This window comes from Eurytemora carolleeae, unplaced genomic scaffold, assembly GCF_000591075.1.
Source record: "Eurytemora carolleeae unplaced genomic scaffold, Eaff_2.0 scaffold378, whole genome shotgun sequence".
In the NCBI taxonomy this organism is placed as follows: Eukaryota; Metazoa; Arthropoda; class Copepoda; order Calanoida; family Temoridae; genus Eurytemora; species Eurytemora carolleeae.
The window spans coordinates 313,136-330,000 of record NW_019396287.1 but is presented as its reverse complement, the minus strand read 5'-3'; the positions used below and the strand labels follow the sequence as shown (position 1 = coordinate 330,000).

Sequence of the window (16,865 nt, the reverse complement as noted above, 5' to 3'; positions counted from 1 at the left end):
GTTGTAAATGTCGTCACTTAAAGTCCGATGTTTTTAGAAGCACCCTGCAGAGAACAGGAGGAATAAACATATCATCTTTCTTACTGTACTTTATTCATCTGGAAACCAAGCTGTCTACATTGTCTGTGTTTTTACTTTCAACATAAATAATCTGAAATAGTTCAAATTTTGGTTTCTTTATTTTATTCATCAAAGTTATATGCATTTCACTGTAAACTCATGTTTATTTCAAGTACAAGGCCGACTTCTTAGCAGCTAGGGTACTAGCTGTTTAATGCACATACAGATTATATAACAGTGCAGTACACCAACAAAATCCTCCCCTTCTAATGAAAGGAATTGAGTTTTTGCCACAACCTCAAATTTTTGAATCCCTATTTCTTTACAACCTGATGGTGTAAAATTTTAATATTTCAAACTTAGATTAATTTATGTATAACACATTTCCTAGTTTGAAATATCTAAGGTCTACGACATTGGATTGCAAAGATATAGGAGTTAGAAAATCAGAGTTTGTGACAAGAACTCAGTTCCTTTGTGTGGTGTACGTTTGATGTTTGGATGGGGGACAATTTATACTAGATGGTAAGAAATAATGGGTTTTTGGCCAAAATAAAAGGGTTTTGGCCAAAATAAAAGGCTTTTGGCCAAAATAAAAGGGTTTTGGCCAAAATAAAAGGGTTTTGGCCAAAATAAAGAGGATCTCTACCAAAATGAATGAGTCTTGATAATAATGAAGAAGATTTAATCAGATGTCTCAATTCACAGTGATTACATGCCAGGAAAAGCGGGATCATACAGGGTTATCCACAAAGGATATGATAGTAAAGACGACCTAGATCGAACACAAGACAATCCCTATTATAAATTATGTTATCGGCCTTGAATATAGGTTTTTAAAGGCTTATTTAATAATTTTGCATAGAAAGAAAAAGTTGACAGTTGCAGAAAACCGTAAATATAAGGACACAGACAGGTCAACTTCCGTACAATCGTCTCCTAAGTCTCATCCTTTGTGAATTGTGGATAACCCTGTATGCCAGGAAAAAGATCACAGGCAAAAAAAAGGGGATCACATATCAGAGAAAGAGAGATAACATGATCGGAAAAGATTGCAGAATCTATCAAAGAATCTATAAAAAGATCTTTTAAGGAATTTATTAAGGGCATCTTTTTCCGCAGCTTGAGACACAAGCTCCAAACACACGAGGTCCGTAGGTTCCTGAAAGAATGAAAATGGATGAAAATTAAATATTCAAAGTTTTTACAACAGATGAAATTGTTGTCCAATGTTTCTTAGTTTTTAAATTATAAATATGGTAAAATTGTCTATCATCCTGGTTTTTTTGGTCTTCTTTTTGATGTTTGATTCAGTTTTAAATACCTGGACATACATCAACACAAGACTCTAAATCTCCTCCAGGGCATTGCACGAGAACTTCAGAACCGGTTTCTGTACAAATTAATAATTTTTGGTTTTTAAATTTTAGTACGTCATCATTATCATCGCTCATAATTTTATTTGTCAAAATTTTAGGCTAATTTCTTAGTCATTTTACGCTGGTTTAAACGTTGTATATCTAAAAATGTAAACAGAAGATGAAAAAAAAAACTTAGCCCTGATGTATTTATGTCTAAGAAAATAACATTGATTATTAAATGTAGCAAAACAAAGGTCAAATTTTATTTCACGACTTTAAGGGTTTTCAAAACAATGGTTTATTACTACTGTTCTTGTGTTTTAATATTAATCGAGATAACTCAAATAAAAACGGAATTTATTACTCTTCTTAAATATAGCTTTCTGATTCTTTTATTTGTGCAACTAACTAAATGTCGCCATACCGCGCAAACGTTTACATAATTCGCGAATTGCGCGAAGTCGAACCTTGACAAATGTTCGAAAAAGTGTACACCGAAACAATATACCTGGAATTTCATTGTCTTCAGCAGAGTAATTGATATTGGAAACAGAATCATCCACCGGAGCAACAGCATTTTGATCTTCAACAGCATCTTCTAATGGAGCAACGTCATTCTGATCTACAACAACATCATCTACAGGAGCAACAGCATTCTGATCTACATCAGCATCATCTACTGGAACAACATCATTTTGATCTACAGCAACATCTTCAAATGGAGCATCAGTATTCTGATCTACAACAACATTTTTTAGTGGAGCAGCAGCATTTTGATCTTCAATAACATCTTTTATAGGATAAACAGCATTTCGATCTACAACAACATCTTCTAATGGAGAAACATTAATTTGGTCCTTAGTAACTGTGTCAGATGAAGTAATTAAGATAAAAGTAATCCCTGTAAACAAAAGCAGAAAAGTCCCTGCAAATTCTTGAAAATTATTCTTAAGAAAATCTTGAGACAATTATCAAGAAATTGTAAAACAACCCATTCTCGAGAATTTCTCTGAAAAAGGACAAATTCTCTATAACTTCTCTGGAATTTCTAAACCACAGTTCTCAAGCACATCACATGGCTGCTAAAAACATAAGTAAGAGAGACCCATAACATTGTTGAAACTTGAAAACTTGAATATGAAGACGAGTGTTAAACTCAAGTTTTGATTTTAAAAAGTCCATGGAAAATAGTCCGTGGAAGATATATAAGACAACAATTGTGCGGTGTATATATAATACAGACTCATTTCACTATTTTCACTTTTCTGGTATAATATTAGCTCACTGACAACATTGAATGCAAATAAGATTTCTTAAATGTCTTCTGTTTTATGGGTCTCACTGTCCCATAATCATGATTTCCTAGAAGTTCCATGATGTTCAATTTATTTGATATTTTTTGCTTACCTACGCCTGGTGCTACTTCATCAAGATCTTGGGCTAGATCAATAATAGCATTCAGACCTTGAACAGGAGCTGGAAGTAGCTCTTCAGCTACATCTTCTTCAACTACATATTCCTCATATTCAGAGGGATTATCCGAGAAGTCTTCTTCTTCAATAACTTCTTTTGCTGCATTGTTGTTAAAGCCTTTAATTTCATACAATGTTTTTAATATAAGATTAGTTGACATATGACTTCAAGTTTCAAGACAATTTGATCATAATTGTTGCTATGCTAACATTAATCACATGGTAAAAAAATTGTTGCGACTTCAATGAAATTCACTAAGACGTTTTTCTAACAGTCTTTTAAGTTTCATAAAACTAGCAACTATTTGTATTATGAAGTCACATCCTTTGTGAGAAACCCTGTACAGTGATAACCAAAAAACTGTGGAGCAGGAAGACGACATTAGTGCAATACTGAAGGGCATTTAATGTTGTTACAAAGCAAATAGCTTTACTAGAAAGGTATTAAATCACTAATTAATTGAAATGGGTCTTCTTTCACTGAACAATTACTGTGTCATGTCTTGAGTCTAAAAGTCGTCTGTCTATTCCAGAGTTTTCTGGTTATCACTGTATATAGATAGTTGTAAAATCAAACATTCTAAACTTCCTGTGATCTCTTGATAGTCTTCGATGATGATCCTTTCATCAATCTAGAAAACGGTAATTCCATCCATTTATTAAAAAAAAAACTTTTCATTTAGAGAAAAAGAAAATCATTAAAATTTGAAACTTATGTATTCTAAACTTGAAATCAGAATTTATTAAAATGTTTTTTTGACATTAACCTGATTTAGAACAGGATCATTCTCTGGGATTTCTACATCAATTGCGTCAGTTTCTGCGTCATCTTGTGCGTCATTATGAGCGGATCCGGCATACTGGTAATCATAAACATACTCCTCCTGCGTAATAATAGAAATTATAGTAGAGATTTTATTGTATTGATATAAACTCAGGCCATTGTATAAAAAAGATGCGAAAAAATATTTTAAATTAAAAGATAAAAACAAAAATGATTACAAAAACACTAATATGTTCATCATATCAAATGTCATGCTTTTAAAGTCAATTATTTTCAAGACGACATTCTGAATCCTTGACAAACGCTCGACTACACCAAACAAAAATCCATAGAAAGCGAGCGAATAGATATATTAAATAAGTACAAAAAAACCTGTGGACATTCTGGTGTACAGTCCAAAGGTGAGAGATCGTCCGCTGCATTCTGAGCAACCACAATCTGGTTCTTTTCTAAAAATGGAAAAGAGGAAATCATTAAAATGTTTCCTAAAAATTGTAACATCATTTGATATTTTTGAAGAAATCAGTTTTGGACATTTCTGAACTATTTGAAAAGAATTTATTATAAAGGAACTGTTAAAATTTATTTCAAGTGACCCTCTATTTTCAAGACGACATTCTGAATCCTTGACAAACGCTCGACTACACCAAACAAAAATCCATAGAAAGCGAGCGAATAGATATATTAAATAAGTACAAAAAAACCTGTGGACATTCTGGTGTACAGTCCAAAGGTGAGAGATCGTCCGCAGCATTCTGAGCAACCACAATCTGGTTCTTTTCTAAAAATGGAAAAGAGGAAATCATTAAAATGTTTCCTAAAAATTGTAACATCATTTGACTTCTTTGAAGAAATCAGTTTTGGACATTTCTGAACTATTTGAAAAGAATTTATTATAAAGGAACTGTTAAAATTTATTTCAAGTGACCCTCTGATTGACAACATTACCCTTCAAATGAATTTAATGCCCTCGTTTTTTTAACACCTCTAATTTAGTCTAGTCAAATAGTCGGATATTGTGAAAAAGAAACGAACCATATTTGCCCAGTATGTGAGAACCGCTGAAAAAAGAGAACTATTATCAGGGGGGCTGGATCTTAGCTACCTCTCTGTGTGTATTGGCCTGAGTGTACACTTCGGATAGTTTATACTAATAAAGGATGTTAAGAGATTATGGCCTATTTATACAGTACAAATATCAAATATGCAGTACACTTTCGGAGTACAAGTGTATGGGGAGGTTTTGTATCTTGAATTTTACTTAGAATTTTCAGAACAGTATATTAACGATGAAATATTGCTCTGTAAAAGACTCTGTAAAAGTACGTCTTCTTGTGAAAATGGAATCTTGCATACGATAAATGAGCAGTGGATTTTAATAGTTACATGGAAAACAAATTCTCCATTTAAATATTTTCAGAAATCAGCCCCGAGTACTGTAATATACAGATTGACCTTTGGAAGTGAAACACAAGGACTTTACAATCAGTAAAGGATTAGCGTACACCATCACCCTGTACACTATAACCTCGTTGACTATTATTGTCTATCTAAGCACCAAATATGTTGATTTTACAGTGTTGCCAAGCACTGCACTATGGCACTCAAAAAAGGAATTTTGTTTCACATATAATGATATACAGAATTTTTGAAAATTTGTAGTAATACAGGATATTCATGATAATTTTATGAAATATTAACGTAATTTTCAAATGTCAAGTATTCTGAATAATCAACTGAATCTTTAAAAGTTATGGAATGGTATGAAAAAAGGCCTTTTTCGATAGTTTTTTGTCTTTATTCCTTTCAAGGTCAAAACTTGGCATAGTGTACGAACAGCAATGTTTTTCTACATTTAAACCCTAATGAGCCATACATTGAAAGAATTTATCAAATGTCGTCTTGACAATTTTTCAATTTTACGTAAATCTTAGTATTTGGGAAAATAAGCAAAAAGCCATAAATATGCGGGAACAGTTTTAAAGAGTTACATTATAATCATTTAATTAAAAAACAAAATATCTGCAACATTCCATTATCAGAAAGTGAAGATTACGACATTTGATGAATTCTTTCGATGTATGGCTTATTTAGGGTTTAACTGTAATATTCTAAACAAAAAATTTGTATGTGAAAGTTTGACCCTGACTGAAGATATTTGCAAAATAAAACGACCACGTTTTGTAACGATCGTTTTATTCCATTTTATTGCAAATATTAATAAATGCATATGTAAACATAGTTTTGAAAGCTTGGAAAATTTCATACAGTGAAACCATTTGTTTCGCTACTTAGCGATTTCCCTAAAGTCCTAATATATGTACCGTGTGGTATTTCTCAGGATTGGATCGTAAGACTCCCTTCTCTCCACGCTCTTCATAATAAAAAGGAAGATAGTAAGGTTCCGAACGTTTATTTCTCTGAGCCTTCAATCTAAACAAGTTTAATAAACCCACAGAAAAAGCTTTGAGTGAAAATCATACAAATNAGTAATATTTGTAGAGTTTGAAGCGTGAATAAAAGTTGACATTTACATTTAGTAAGATGAGATGTAACCACCAGCCACCGGGTAGATTTAAGAATTTAGTTTGTTTTATTATAATAATTACTATAATCACTATTTAGTTTTCTGTCCAAAAATGTTCGCTATTTATAAAAGTTTCAAAATTTATTTTTGTTTCAGAATATCCTGGACTAACTATAGGGCGAAATACATTTGGATTCTTAAATTTGAATTCAATGGCTTTTGGTCTTCATTTCAAGAGTTTTTTAATCTTACAGAGCTGTTATAATAATTTTGCATTAAAACGCTTCTGCTGTCAAAAAAGTGAAACAAATGTGAAAAATTCATGTTTGATAAGTCAAATTGCAGTGATCGAAAGTCGCAGGTTGCTGAAACATAAAGCAATGAGACGGGTGTCTTAATGAGCATTCACATTAGGACACCCGTCTCATTGCTTTACAACCAGAATTTTGTACAGGCCTGAGCCTGGCTATCTAGATTAAGCATTATAGATAAGCACTCATTTATCAAAAGTTTTGAGTTCTGGACATAATTAAATCTTGTTAGATTATTGTAAATTAAGATATCAAAAAATAGCTTTGCTGCCAAATAAGTGATTTTTGTGATTTCCTAACTTAGAGTATAAAGTTTATATACCTGGATCCCCGGTTAGTTGCCAAGTTAGAGGACTAGACATAGGGACTGCTTGACTGAAACAAAACATTCACTTGGATTTTTTCTTCTTTAAAACTTAAATAAGAGTAATACAAATTTTATCATATTTTAGTTTTATTTTCCTTGATACATGTTACATTATGACACTTGCCATAAAAGCACTTTTCATAATAACACTTGCAATAATAACGCTTCCCATGATAACACTTGCCATAATAACACTTCCCGCAATTACACTTGCCATAATAACACTTGTCCTAATAATACTTGTCCTTATAATACTTGGCATAATAATACTTGAGATAATTCCAATTGGTATAATAACACTTGCCATAATAACACTTGCCATAATAACACTTGTCATAATAATACTTGTCAAGTTGTCATAATAACACTTGCCATAATAATACTTGTCATAATAATGCTTGCCATAATAACACCTGTCATAATGATACAAGACTTGTCATAATAACATTTGACATACTACCAATTGCCATAAAAACACTTGTCATACCAATACTTAACATAATTACACTTGACATAAAAAAATTGCCACAATAACACTTGCCATAAAAACGATTGTCACGATAACACTTGCCATAATTACACTTGCCATAAAAATACTTTTTATAATAATACTTGTCTTAATAAACTTGTCACAATAATGCTTGACATAATTAATAATACTTGCCATAATAATACTTGTCAAAATAACACTAATCATAATAATAATTGCCCTAATAATACTTGCAATAATTACACTTGTCATAATAATACTTGTCATAATAAATCTTGCCATAATAACATACTTAACGTAATAGCACTTGTAAAAATTACACTTGCCATAACACTTGTCATAATAGAACTTGCCATTATGACACTTGCCAAAATAACACTTGCTATAAAAACAATTGTCATAATAACACTTCTCATAACAATACTTGACATAACAACATTTGCTATATGACACTGGCCCTGATTACCTACACTCGCCATAAGGCATAAAACCCCATAACATAACTTGCCATAACAAAGCTTGCCATAATAGAACCTGCTATGATTTAACTTACTATAATTATACTTGTCATAATTACGATTGCCAAAATACAGTTTTCATAATTATACAACTATTATAATGACAAGTGTTTTATGAAAAGGCAAATGTCAAGTATTGCAGTGGATCAAGTAATAAGGGACCAACTTCAATGAATATCTGTTCAAGTTAAATATGAATTTGGAATTTGGAATTAATTTCTTGTGTGCCACTTCAAGATCAAAAGAAGTGGTTCAACTTAGTCTTCATAAGTATGTAGTTCAACTAATTCTCCCATTTTACTGAATTCAGTTCCAGGATTGAAGACTCAATAAACAGGAAAAAATATTATCCCAGCCAAGTAAATAATAATTCAACATGAACCTGATGTGAATCTGGCAATTTTCAGCTTCTTCCATAGTAATCTTCATTGGACTCTTCCTACGAATATACATTACATTAATCAATATTTTATTAACAATTTTGAAATACTTTATTATTTTAAGAAACAGAGATATAGAATTGTCACATTAGACTTTACTCCCTTCTCCATTGCTGGGAAAAAATCATACCTTGGTATATTTTGTCTGCTGGGAAAATATTATTCCATACCTTGAGATATTTTGTTTGCTGGGGAAATACCATACCTTGGTATATTTTGTTTGATGGGAAAATATTAAACCATACCTTGGTATATTTTGTTTGCTGGGAAAATACCATACCTTGATATATTTTGTTTGCTCGGAAAATAAATAAAACCTTAGTATATTTTGTTTGCTAGGAAAATAAATAATACCGTGGTATATGTTGTTTGCTGGGAAAATTAATAATACCTTGGTATATTTTATTTGCTGAGAAAATTCCATACCTTGAGATATTTTGTTTGCTGGGAAAATACCAAACCTTGGTATATTTTGTTTGCTGGGAAAATACCATACCTTGGTATATTTTGTTTGCTGGGAAATTACCATACCCTTGTATATTTTGTTTGCTGGGAAAATACCGTACCTTGGTATATTTTGGCTGACATGAAGATTTGACAGCACTGCTTCGTTCATGTTCAGGGTGACTGGAGTATTTGTTGGGTTCTAAAAAAAATCTATTTCGGTAACATTTTTTGTTGTGTTTTCTCAAATATGGTCAAAACAGCTTAAAAAAAATATTTTGTAAGTCACACTGCAGAACTACATATGATTATTTAAATCGACAGTAGGTAGTTCAATGACCTGGCTCAAATTCATAAAATTCGGTTCCTCTAATTTTTAAAGCTAACTTTTTGATGGATATTTGTAGTTTGAAATATCAGAAGTGTACGACATCATAAGGTTGCAAATACATTTGTATGGACTATGGATTAGTATAGAGTTTGAATAGAGAAAACTTTAAAATTGAAAATGTTATTATAAAATGCATGAGATGCCTCGAAAGGGGTGCGAAGCTTATTAAATTTCTTCTATTTTACCTGAAATGAAAGATGTACTGTTGAATTGAAAATCTTATCCAGGTCTACGGTGCACTCGCTGTTCCCCATTCCATTGAAACTTTACAACACAAAACAAACATTGAATTTTTTATGTTCCATAAATAGATTTTAACAATAAGAAATTTAACCACCTGTCCTTATAGTACTTTAAATGATCCTAAACTGCCCAATTTACAACAGTACAGCTTCGTCTGATCAAGTATGAAAGAAGCAATTGAGAATTATTAAAAATTAAAAATTTTCTATTCAGGAAAACGATCATGTAAATCGGGCATTGACATCTTTGCTTGATGAGTTACTTGAAATTTCAAGTACAGTCCCTTCAGGAGATAATTGAGAATATATGTTTCATTATCACAATGTACAAAGTACAATGTACAATGTACAAAGTACAATGTACAATATAAAAAACTTTAATTTCTCAGACTTTGGCGTAAAAAGAGCTACGAGCTACGAGATTACAAACTCATACCAGTAATTTCTCATACATTTAAATATGTAATTTTTATTTTCATTCAAGTTTTGTACGCAAAGTATTTATTGATGTAGTTATAATTCTTTTAAAGGTTATGGTCTTACATTGTGCACAGCTTAATTGTCCCTGATATGGTTTGATTCAGAAATTACATAAATCCTATAATTACATCATGATAACATGGACATTAGGGAGGGGGGGGGGGGCGGTTGTTGTTCATAATATTTTATTTAAGGAGGGGGAAGGGGGCCGGGATATTGGATGTAGTTTTTAAAATCTTTAAACTCTGAAAAACTTCTATAAAAATAATTCATTTTATTGTGTAATTTTTACCTCTTTTTCTCTGCAGATGGAAAAAAATACATTTTTTGGATTTATGAAAATTTATAAAAAGTAGGAAATTCAGACAGATTTCGTGATATCCAGTTTTCTTAGCGTAAATGTTTCCATAATTCAGATTCTAGGAATTGATTCATCTAAATGTTCTGGTTCGTAAACATAGTATTTTAGATTAGGAATATACAGTGAGACCTATAAAACTGTTGAATAGGACAACGACATTAAAGCATCTTATGTTTGGTTGATGTTATTAAAAATAAAAGTCAATATTCAAAACCATAATTTGATACTTATTGTCGTCTTCTTATTTCGAAGATGTGTGGCTTTCACTGTTGATTTGCATATGATTATATACAAATAAAAAAATGAACATTTTCCTAAAAATGTGTTAATATCAATCAAATGAGAAGGCAGAACAGCTTGTTTAAAAGAATTATGTTTGAATAATTAGAAGTCTAAGTAAAAAAGGTACCTACTATATCACCAAAATATATAAACACTTTCTTTAAAATTTACGGATTTCTTTCCTCACAAATAAAAAGTAAAAAAATGAACAAAAATGCAAAAATGCAAGATGTTTGTTTTGTTTCCTTATGTGAAGTTGAAGATTTTTAGCATTAGACATTTTAACATTGACCTAAATATTTGGATAGATTAGAGCAGAAGGTTACATGGTTCAAGATTTTAACATTAACCTAAATATTTAAATAGATTAGAGCAGAAGATTACATGGTACATGATTTTAACATTAACCTAAATATTTGGATAGATTAAAGCAGAAGGTTACATGGTTCAAGATTTTAACATTAACCTAAATATTTAGATATATTAGAAAAGAAGGTTACATGATGGTACAAGATTTTAACATTGCCTAAATATTTGGATAGATTAGAGCAGAAGGTTACATGGTTCAAGATTTTAACATTGCCTAAATATTTGGATAGATTAGAGCAGAAGATTACATGATACATGATTTTAACATTAACCTAAATATTTGGATAGATTAGAGCAGAAGGTTACATGGTTCAAGATTTTAACATTATATTTGGATAGATTAGAGAAGAAGGTTACATGGTTACATGATTTTAACATTAACCTAAATATTTGGATAGATTAGAGCAGAAGGTTACATGGTTCAAGATTTTAACATTAACCTAAATATTTGGATAGATTAGAGCAGAAGGTTAGGTACATGCTACAAAATTTAATTTTAAAGGGACTGTAAGCAAAAGGTTACATGGTACAAGATTGAATATTAAAGGGACTCCGAACGTAATTTTAAGCAATTATTCGTATTAAGAGTGGCATGTTCGATTTCCAACAGTACCCTAAACATCTGTCTAATTCAAAGGATACAATGAGATATTCTTGTTTTTCTAGCTGAAGAGAGAATTAAGAAAACTGTCAAAATTTAACAATTTACACTTTTTAACAACAGATGCAATATTTGACTCAGATAAAGGTATAAACAGCACTGATGGAATTGGAGATTTGCTTAAAATTAAAAGTTTTTTCAATGGATAGAATCATTGGCCGGTGTGATATATATTCTTTATTGATTACATTTAACAAATATTGTTCTAAGCTTTAGTGTAAAATATCTGACACAGATCAAGTTGTATATATAGTACGTCAAACTAAAGTAAAATTTAAGTTTTTTAATCATAACTTCTCTTAATGACTATGGGGAGTTATTTAGAACCTTCTTCGTGTGTCTAGTTTGTACAGTATTTGGTCTACGTTGCATTTTCAAAGATTTATCTACCCGATTTAAATACTTTTCCTACCTCATCCTTAATCTTTAAACCGTAACCATTCCCTTGAATCAAAATTTTTCACCTTAGATCCTGTTCCAACATTTAAACTGATGTGTACTGTCGTATTGAACGGATTAACCTGTTCAACAGTTATATCACTGAAAAATGAACAGTATGTTCTAAGCTTTAGTGTAAAATATTTGACACAGATCAAGTTGTATATATAGTACGTCAAACTAAAGTAAAATTTAAGTTTTTTAATCATAACTTCTCTTAATGACTATGGGGAGTTATTTAGAACCTTCTTCGTGTGTCTAGTTTGTACAGTATTTGGTCTACGTTGCATTTTCAAGGATTTATCTCCAGGATTTAAATACTTTTCCTACCTCATCCTTAATCTTTAAACCGTAACCATTCCCTTTAATCAAAAGTGTTCACCTTAGATCCTGTTCCAACATTTAAACTGATGTGTACTGTCGTATTGAACGGATTAACCTGTTCAACAGTTATATCACTGAAAAATGAACAGTTAATAAATGAAAAATAGAAAAAAGTTTTTTAATATTTTTTTCAAAAAATGAAAAATATGAAAAAAAATGTTTTAATATTTTTTAAAAAGTACCTGTTTTTAGGATTATTGTGAGCTATATGAATATTATTGCTCTGAGGATCCTAAAATATATTTATCAAAGTTTTAAACTTGTTGAATTTCATTCCGGATTTTTCAAAAAAAATTTGAAAGTCTCTATTTTCTCAGCTGGGAACTTATGTCACCCCGAACTAACCAGAGAGAGAAGCATTCGGTTTCTTTTATTTGAAATCAAACGTGTTTTCGTCTATAACTCATCAGTCTTTAAACTTACAGATTTGTTTATTTTATACTTTTTCATTCAAAATGTATATGCCAACAAAAAATATTTGATAGAAAAGGCTATAAAATTATGTAAAAGGGGTCAAATTGTGACCGAAAGTCACAGTTTTCTGAAATATTGACAGAACCGTTAAATCCACGTGATGTGTTGCATACAATTTATCCCAATTACTTAATCTTGATATCCACTGTGGACACTTTTGATTTTCTGCTTAATCTTCTCCTTTTGGATATCCCTTACGGGTTCCAACCAATAAGAGTTCTCGCACTGGCTTTGCGCAAATTTTTCGGCTTCTCATTGGCTGCTCGGTTTCTGCAAATGATACTCTGATTGGTTGATTTTTTTATATTTTAATGGATAAACAATTAAGGTTTAATTAATTTGTAGATTAACAAAAATAGGAAATAAAGCATTGATCTTGATATCCACAATAGTTTCTAGCTCTGGATTATATTTATGATTTGAATTAGATTATGCGTTAGATTGCGTCCTTACAAAAATATACTGTACAGCGTCCTCAGACCAGTAATAATGTCTTATTGTTTGAAGTATCAGTATCAGGTTACAAAAAATAAGAGTCTGAGGCCTGTACAGTTTTGTACAAGTACAATTTTGTACCTGTACAATGTTGTACCTGTACAATGTTGTACCTGTACAATGTTGTGCCTGTACAATGTTGTACCTGTACAATGTTGTACCTGTACAATGTTGTACCTGTACAATGATGTACATGTACAATGTTGTGCCTGTACAATGTTGTACATGTACAATGTTGTAACTGTACAATGTTGTACCTGTACAATGGTGTAACAGTACAATGTTGTACTTGTACAATGTTGTACCTGTACAATGTTGTACCTGTACAATGTTGTGCCTGTACAATGTTGTACATGTACAATGTTGTACCTGTACAATGGTGTAACGGTACAATGTTGTACCTGTACAATATTGTACCTGTACAATGTTGTACATGTACAATGTTGCACCTGTATAATGTTGTACATGTACAATGTTGTACCTGTACAATGTTGTACCTGTACAATGTTGTGCCTGTACAATGTTGTAGCTGTACAATGGTGTACCTGTACAATGTTGTACCTGTTGGACTACGCTGACAACTTCACTCACGGCCTGATCTACACTTAGATCAAGGTCTTCAAAATTTGGGGGCAGAGATACAACCTAGATAGATGGATAGATTTATAGAATAATAGATATATAGATGGATAGATATATAGAAGAATAGATATATAGAAGGATAGATATATAGAAGAATAGATATATAGAGGGATAGATATATAGAAAGATAGATATATAGAAGAATAGATATTTAGATGGATAGATATATAGAAGAATAGATAGATAGATAGATAGATAGATAGATAGATAGATAGATAGATAGAAAGAAAAATAGTTAGATAGATATATTTATAGATAGATAGTGAGATATATAGGAAGATAGATAGATAGAAAGATATATAGATAGATAGATAGATAGAAAGATAGATAGATAGATAGATAGATAGATAGATAGGTAGATAGATATATAGATAGATGGTTATTTTGCAAACCTCATATCTGGATTTGTTGCTGCTTATTTTGGTTTTTAGGAATATCATGGTAAATAATGATCAACCAGATTAATCATACAATCTGTATCTCACGTGGGATTAAATTCAAGATGTTTTAAGATCAAAATGTTTTAAAACTCAATTGTTTAAATTAATTGAATATATTGATTGAATACATCAGTTGTTAGATGTTTTTAGTATTTGCTTGATTAGTTGCTTGATGTTTAATTGATTGATTGATTTGTTGGTAAATTATTTGATTGTTGACAAGTTAATTATTTAATTGATTGATTGATCGGTAATTGTTTTATTGATTGAACCCACCTGATGGATAAGAACTAGCATCGCCACACAGTTCCTCATTCTTATATATTATTCATATTTAAATTATGTAGGAATATATATGTAGACATTTCTGTATTTAGCTACTATATTAAATCTTGTTTCTATATTATCTATCATCCTTTCCTATCCAAAAACATATCTTGATATGTGTAACCAATTATATTCAGTATCGTTAATTAATTCGGGCCAACCACTCGAAACAACCAACCATGGTTAGGCGGGTCCAAACTGTATAGTAAATTGTGATTGCTTATTTGTAATATCTTGCTTTTTAGTTGAATAAAAATATAAAAAAGAAACAATAAAACAGACTGAATTGTAAACGGGAGAAGGAGGAAGATGGAAGGTGGAAGGAAAAAGGGGGAATTGGGAAGGATAAAAGAGGAAGGGGAAGGGGGACGTGGTAAAGGGGAATAGGAAAGGAGAAAGGGGAAAGATGGAAGGGTAAAGGGAAAAGGGAGAAGAGCGAATAGAGAAAGGGAAAGGAAAAGGAAAAAAGGAAAGGATGGAGGAAAGAGATAAAGGGAAAAGGGGAAGGGAGAAAGGAAAAAAGGAAAAAGGAAAAGGGGAAAAAGGAAAAAGGGGAAAATTGGAAAATGGGAAATTAGGAAAGGGAAAATGGGAAAAGGGGATGGGGTAAGGAAGGAAAGTGGAAAGGGGTTTAGAGAGGAAAGGGGGGAGGATTACGCAATTTGGTCGAAGAAAAACAAAACAATCCACTTTAAAATAACCGCTAATTAAAGAGTGTGGTTGAATAAAGTCTATTTATGGTTGAGCGCTATATGTACGCTGAAATATTAAGTTTGATAGATGTGCTCCATCAAGCAAACATAATCTTGGTATGAATACTGCATATTTTATAACAGTGTGGCCTGGCATGGATTTATTATTATGCTCAATATTGTCCTAATAAAAAGATACATGAAAATTAAAAATACGGGGTATAGTGCAATTTTGCAGTTTTGACGTTTATTGGATACATACAAACCTAAAGAAGTATATACATATATAAATTTTAAAAAAATTCTTAACTTTTAAAAATGATTATTTGGTTTAATGCTTATACAAACATGTAACCAGATGGTAAGTGCACTATAGGCTTTGTATGTAAATATATGTAAATTATTCAGTGTTGCCAAAAATGCATGAGACATTATAGACGACCTTGAACTGTTAAAAAGTGTATTTTGATTTGTTCTAGTAAAATAACCATGTGGTATCTTTACAAAAAAGATTTGTTTATAAGAACCTTAAAACTACAATAAACTCTGAAATAGGAAGACGACTTTTAGACTCAAGTTATGACTTTTATAAAGACTCCAATATGCATTGGACGCAAAAATTGTGCAGTGTTAACAGACCTATTTCACTTAATTTGGGATTTATTAAAGTAAAACTAAGTAAAACTATTTGCTTTGCAACAACAACAAATACACTTAAATATTTCTATAAAGTCGTCTTCCTATTTCAAAGTTTTCTGTTTATTACTCTATAAATGATACCTATTAAAATAAGTAATAGAAAAACGACATTTCATCAATTTTACATGTATTTGACATTGTTCTTAAGAAAAGTTCAACGAGTAGCTTCACTTTAAACTTGTATCATTTAAAATACAAATAATCGCTTTTGATCCCTACTAATCTTACTTATATCTATTAGTGCGTCTATAAGGAGAAAATTGTTATAACGACTTAAACTGAAGAACGTAGCGTCCATACAAATTCAGAAAGTTGCAACATTCAACTGGGATCATAAAATAAACAATTTAATTTCAAACAAATCATTCAGATATTACAACCAATAGTCATTGATTATTTTTCGGAGTATTCGTATATAGTTAATATTTAATAATATTTTTGATTTTATTTTTTTAAATAATATTCGCTGGCGCTGGATTTTCGAACATTCCTGGAAAATATGAAAATGTCGTCTTCATTATCAAAAATCCTCGAAACAGTTATCTACTCAGATAGTTATCTACTCAGATAATAGTCTACTCTGATAGTTATCTACTCAGATATTAGTCTACTCTGATAGTTATCTACTCAGATAGTTATCTACTCAGATAATAGTCTACTCTGATAGTTATCTACTCCGATAATAGTATACTCTGATAGTTATCTACTCAGATA

At 31.0% G+C, this 16,865-nt stretch overlaps 1 protein-coding gene across 2 annotated transcripts; it reads right to left on the bottom strand.

Annotated features, from left to right (window-relative positions):
- Positions 1-728: 728 nt before the first annotated feature.
- LOC111700191 (uncharacterized) lies at positions 729-14,745 on the bottom strand. Of its 2 annotated transcripts, none has more exons than XM_023471039.1 (16): positions 14,710-14,745; positions 13,913-13,996; positions 12,565-12,614; positions 12,381-12,456; positions 10,776-10,822; positions 9,351-9,429; positions 8,897-8,976; positions 8,273-8,329; positions 6,838-6,890; positions 4,382-4,458; positions 3,661-3,777; positions 3,483-3,525; positions 2,829-3,011; positions 1,930-2,160; positions 1,385-1,453; positions 729-1,222 (listed from the first exon to the last, which is right to left on the bottom strand). In XM_023471039.1, the coding sequence occupies exons 1-16, from the start codon at positions 14,728-14,730 to the stop codon at positions 1,161-1,163; spliced, it is 1,329 nt and encodes a 442-aa protein (XP_023326807.1). In that variant the 5' UTR covers positions 14,731-14,745; the 3' UTR covers positions 729-1,160. The 2 variants fall into 2 exon arrangements, with proteins under 2 accessions (XP_023326807.1, XP_023326806.1); XM_023471038.1 differs by lacking the exon at positions 4,382-4,458 and adding an exon at positions 4,050-4,126.
- Positions 14,746-16,865: the final 2,120 nt, after the last annotated feature.

What these genes read in the sequence shown, in the direction of transcription:
- LOC111700191 (XM_023471039.1), bottom strand. Translation starts at nt 14,730, where the DNA reads ATGCTAGTTCTTATCCATCAG. An exon ending in AATCTTCAACTTCACATAAG is followed by an intron (nt 9,430 to 10,775) that starts GAAACAAAACAA and finishes TGTGTTGTAAAG; the next exon opens with TTTCAATGGAATGGGGAACA. An exon ending in AATTGCCAGATTCACATCAG is followed by an intron (nt 6,891 to 8,272) that starts GTTCATGTTGAA and finishes GTTTTGTTTCAG; the next exon opens with TCAAGCAGTCCCTATGTCTA.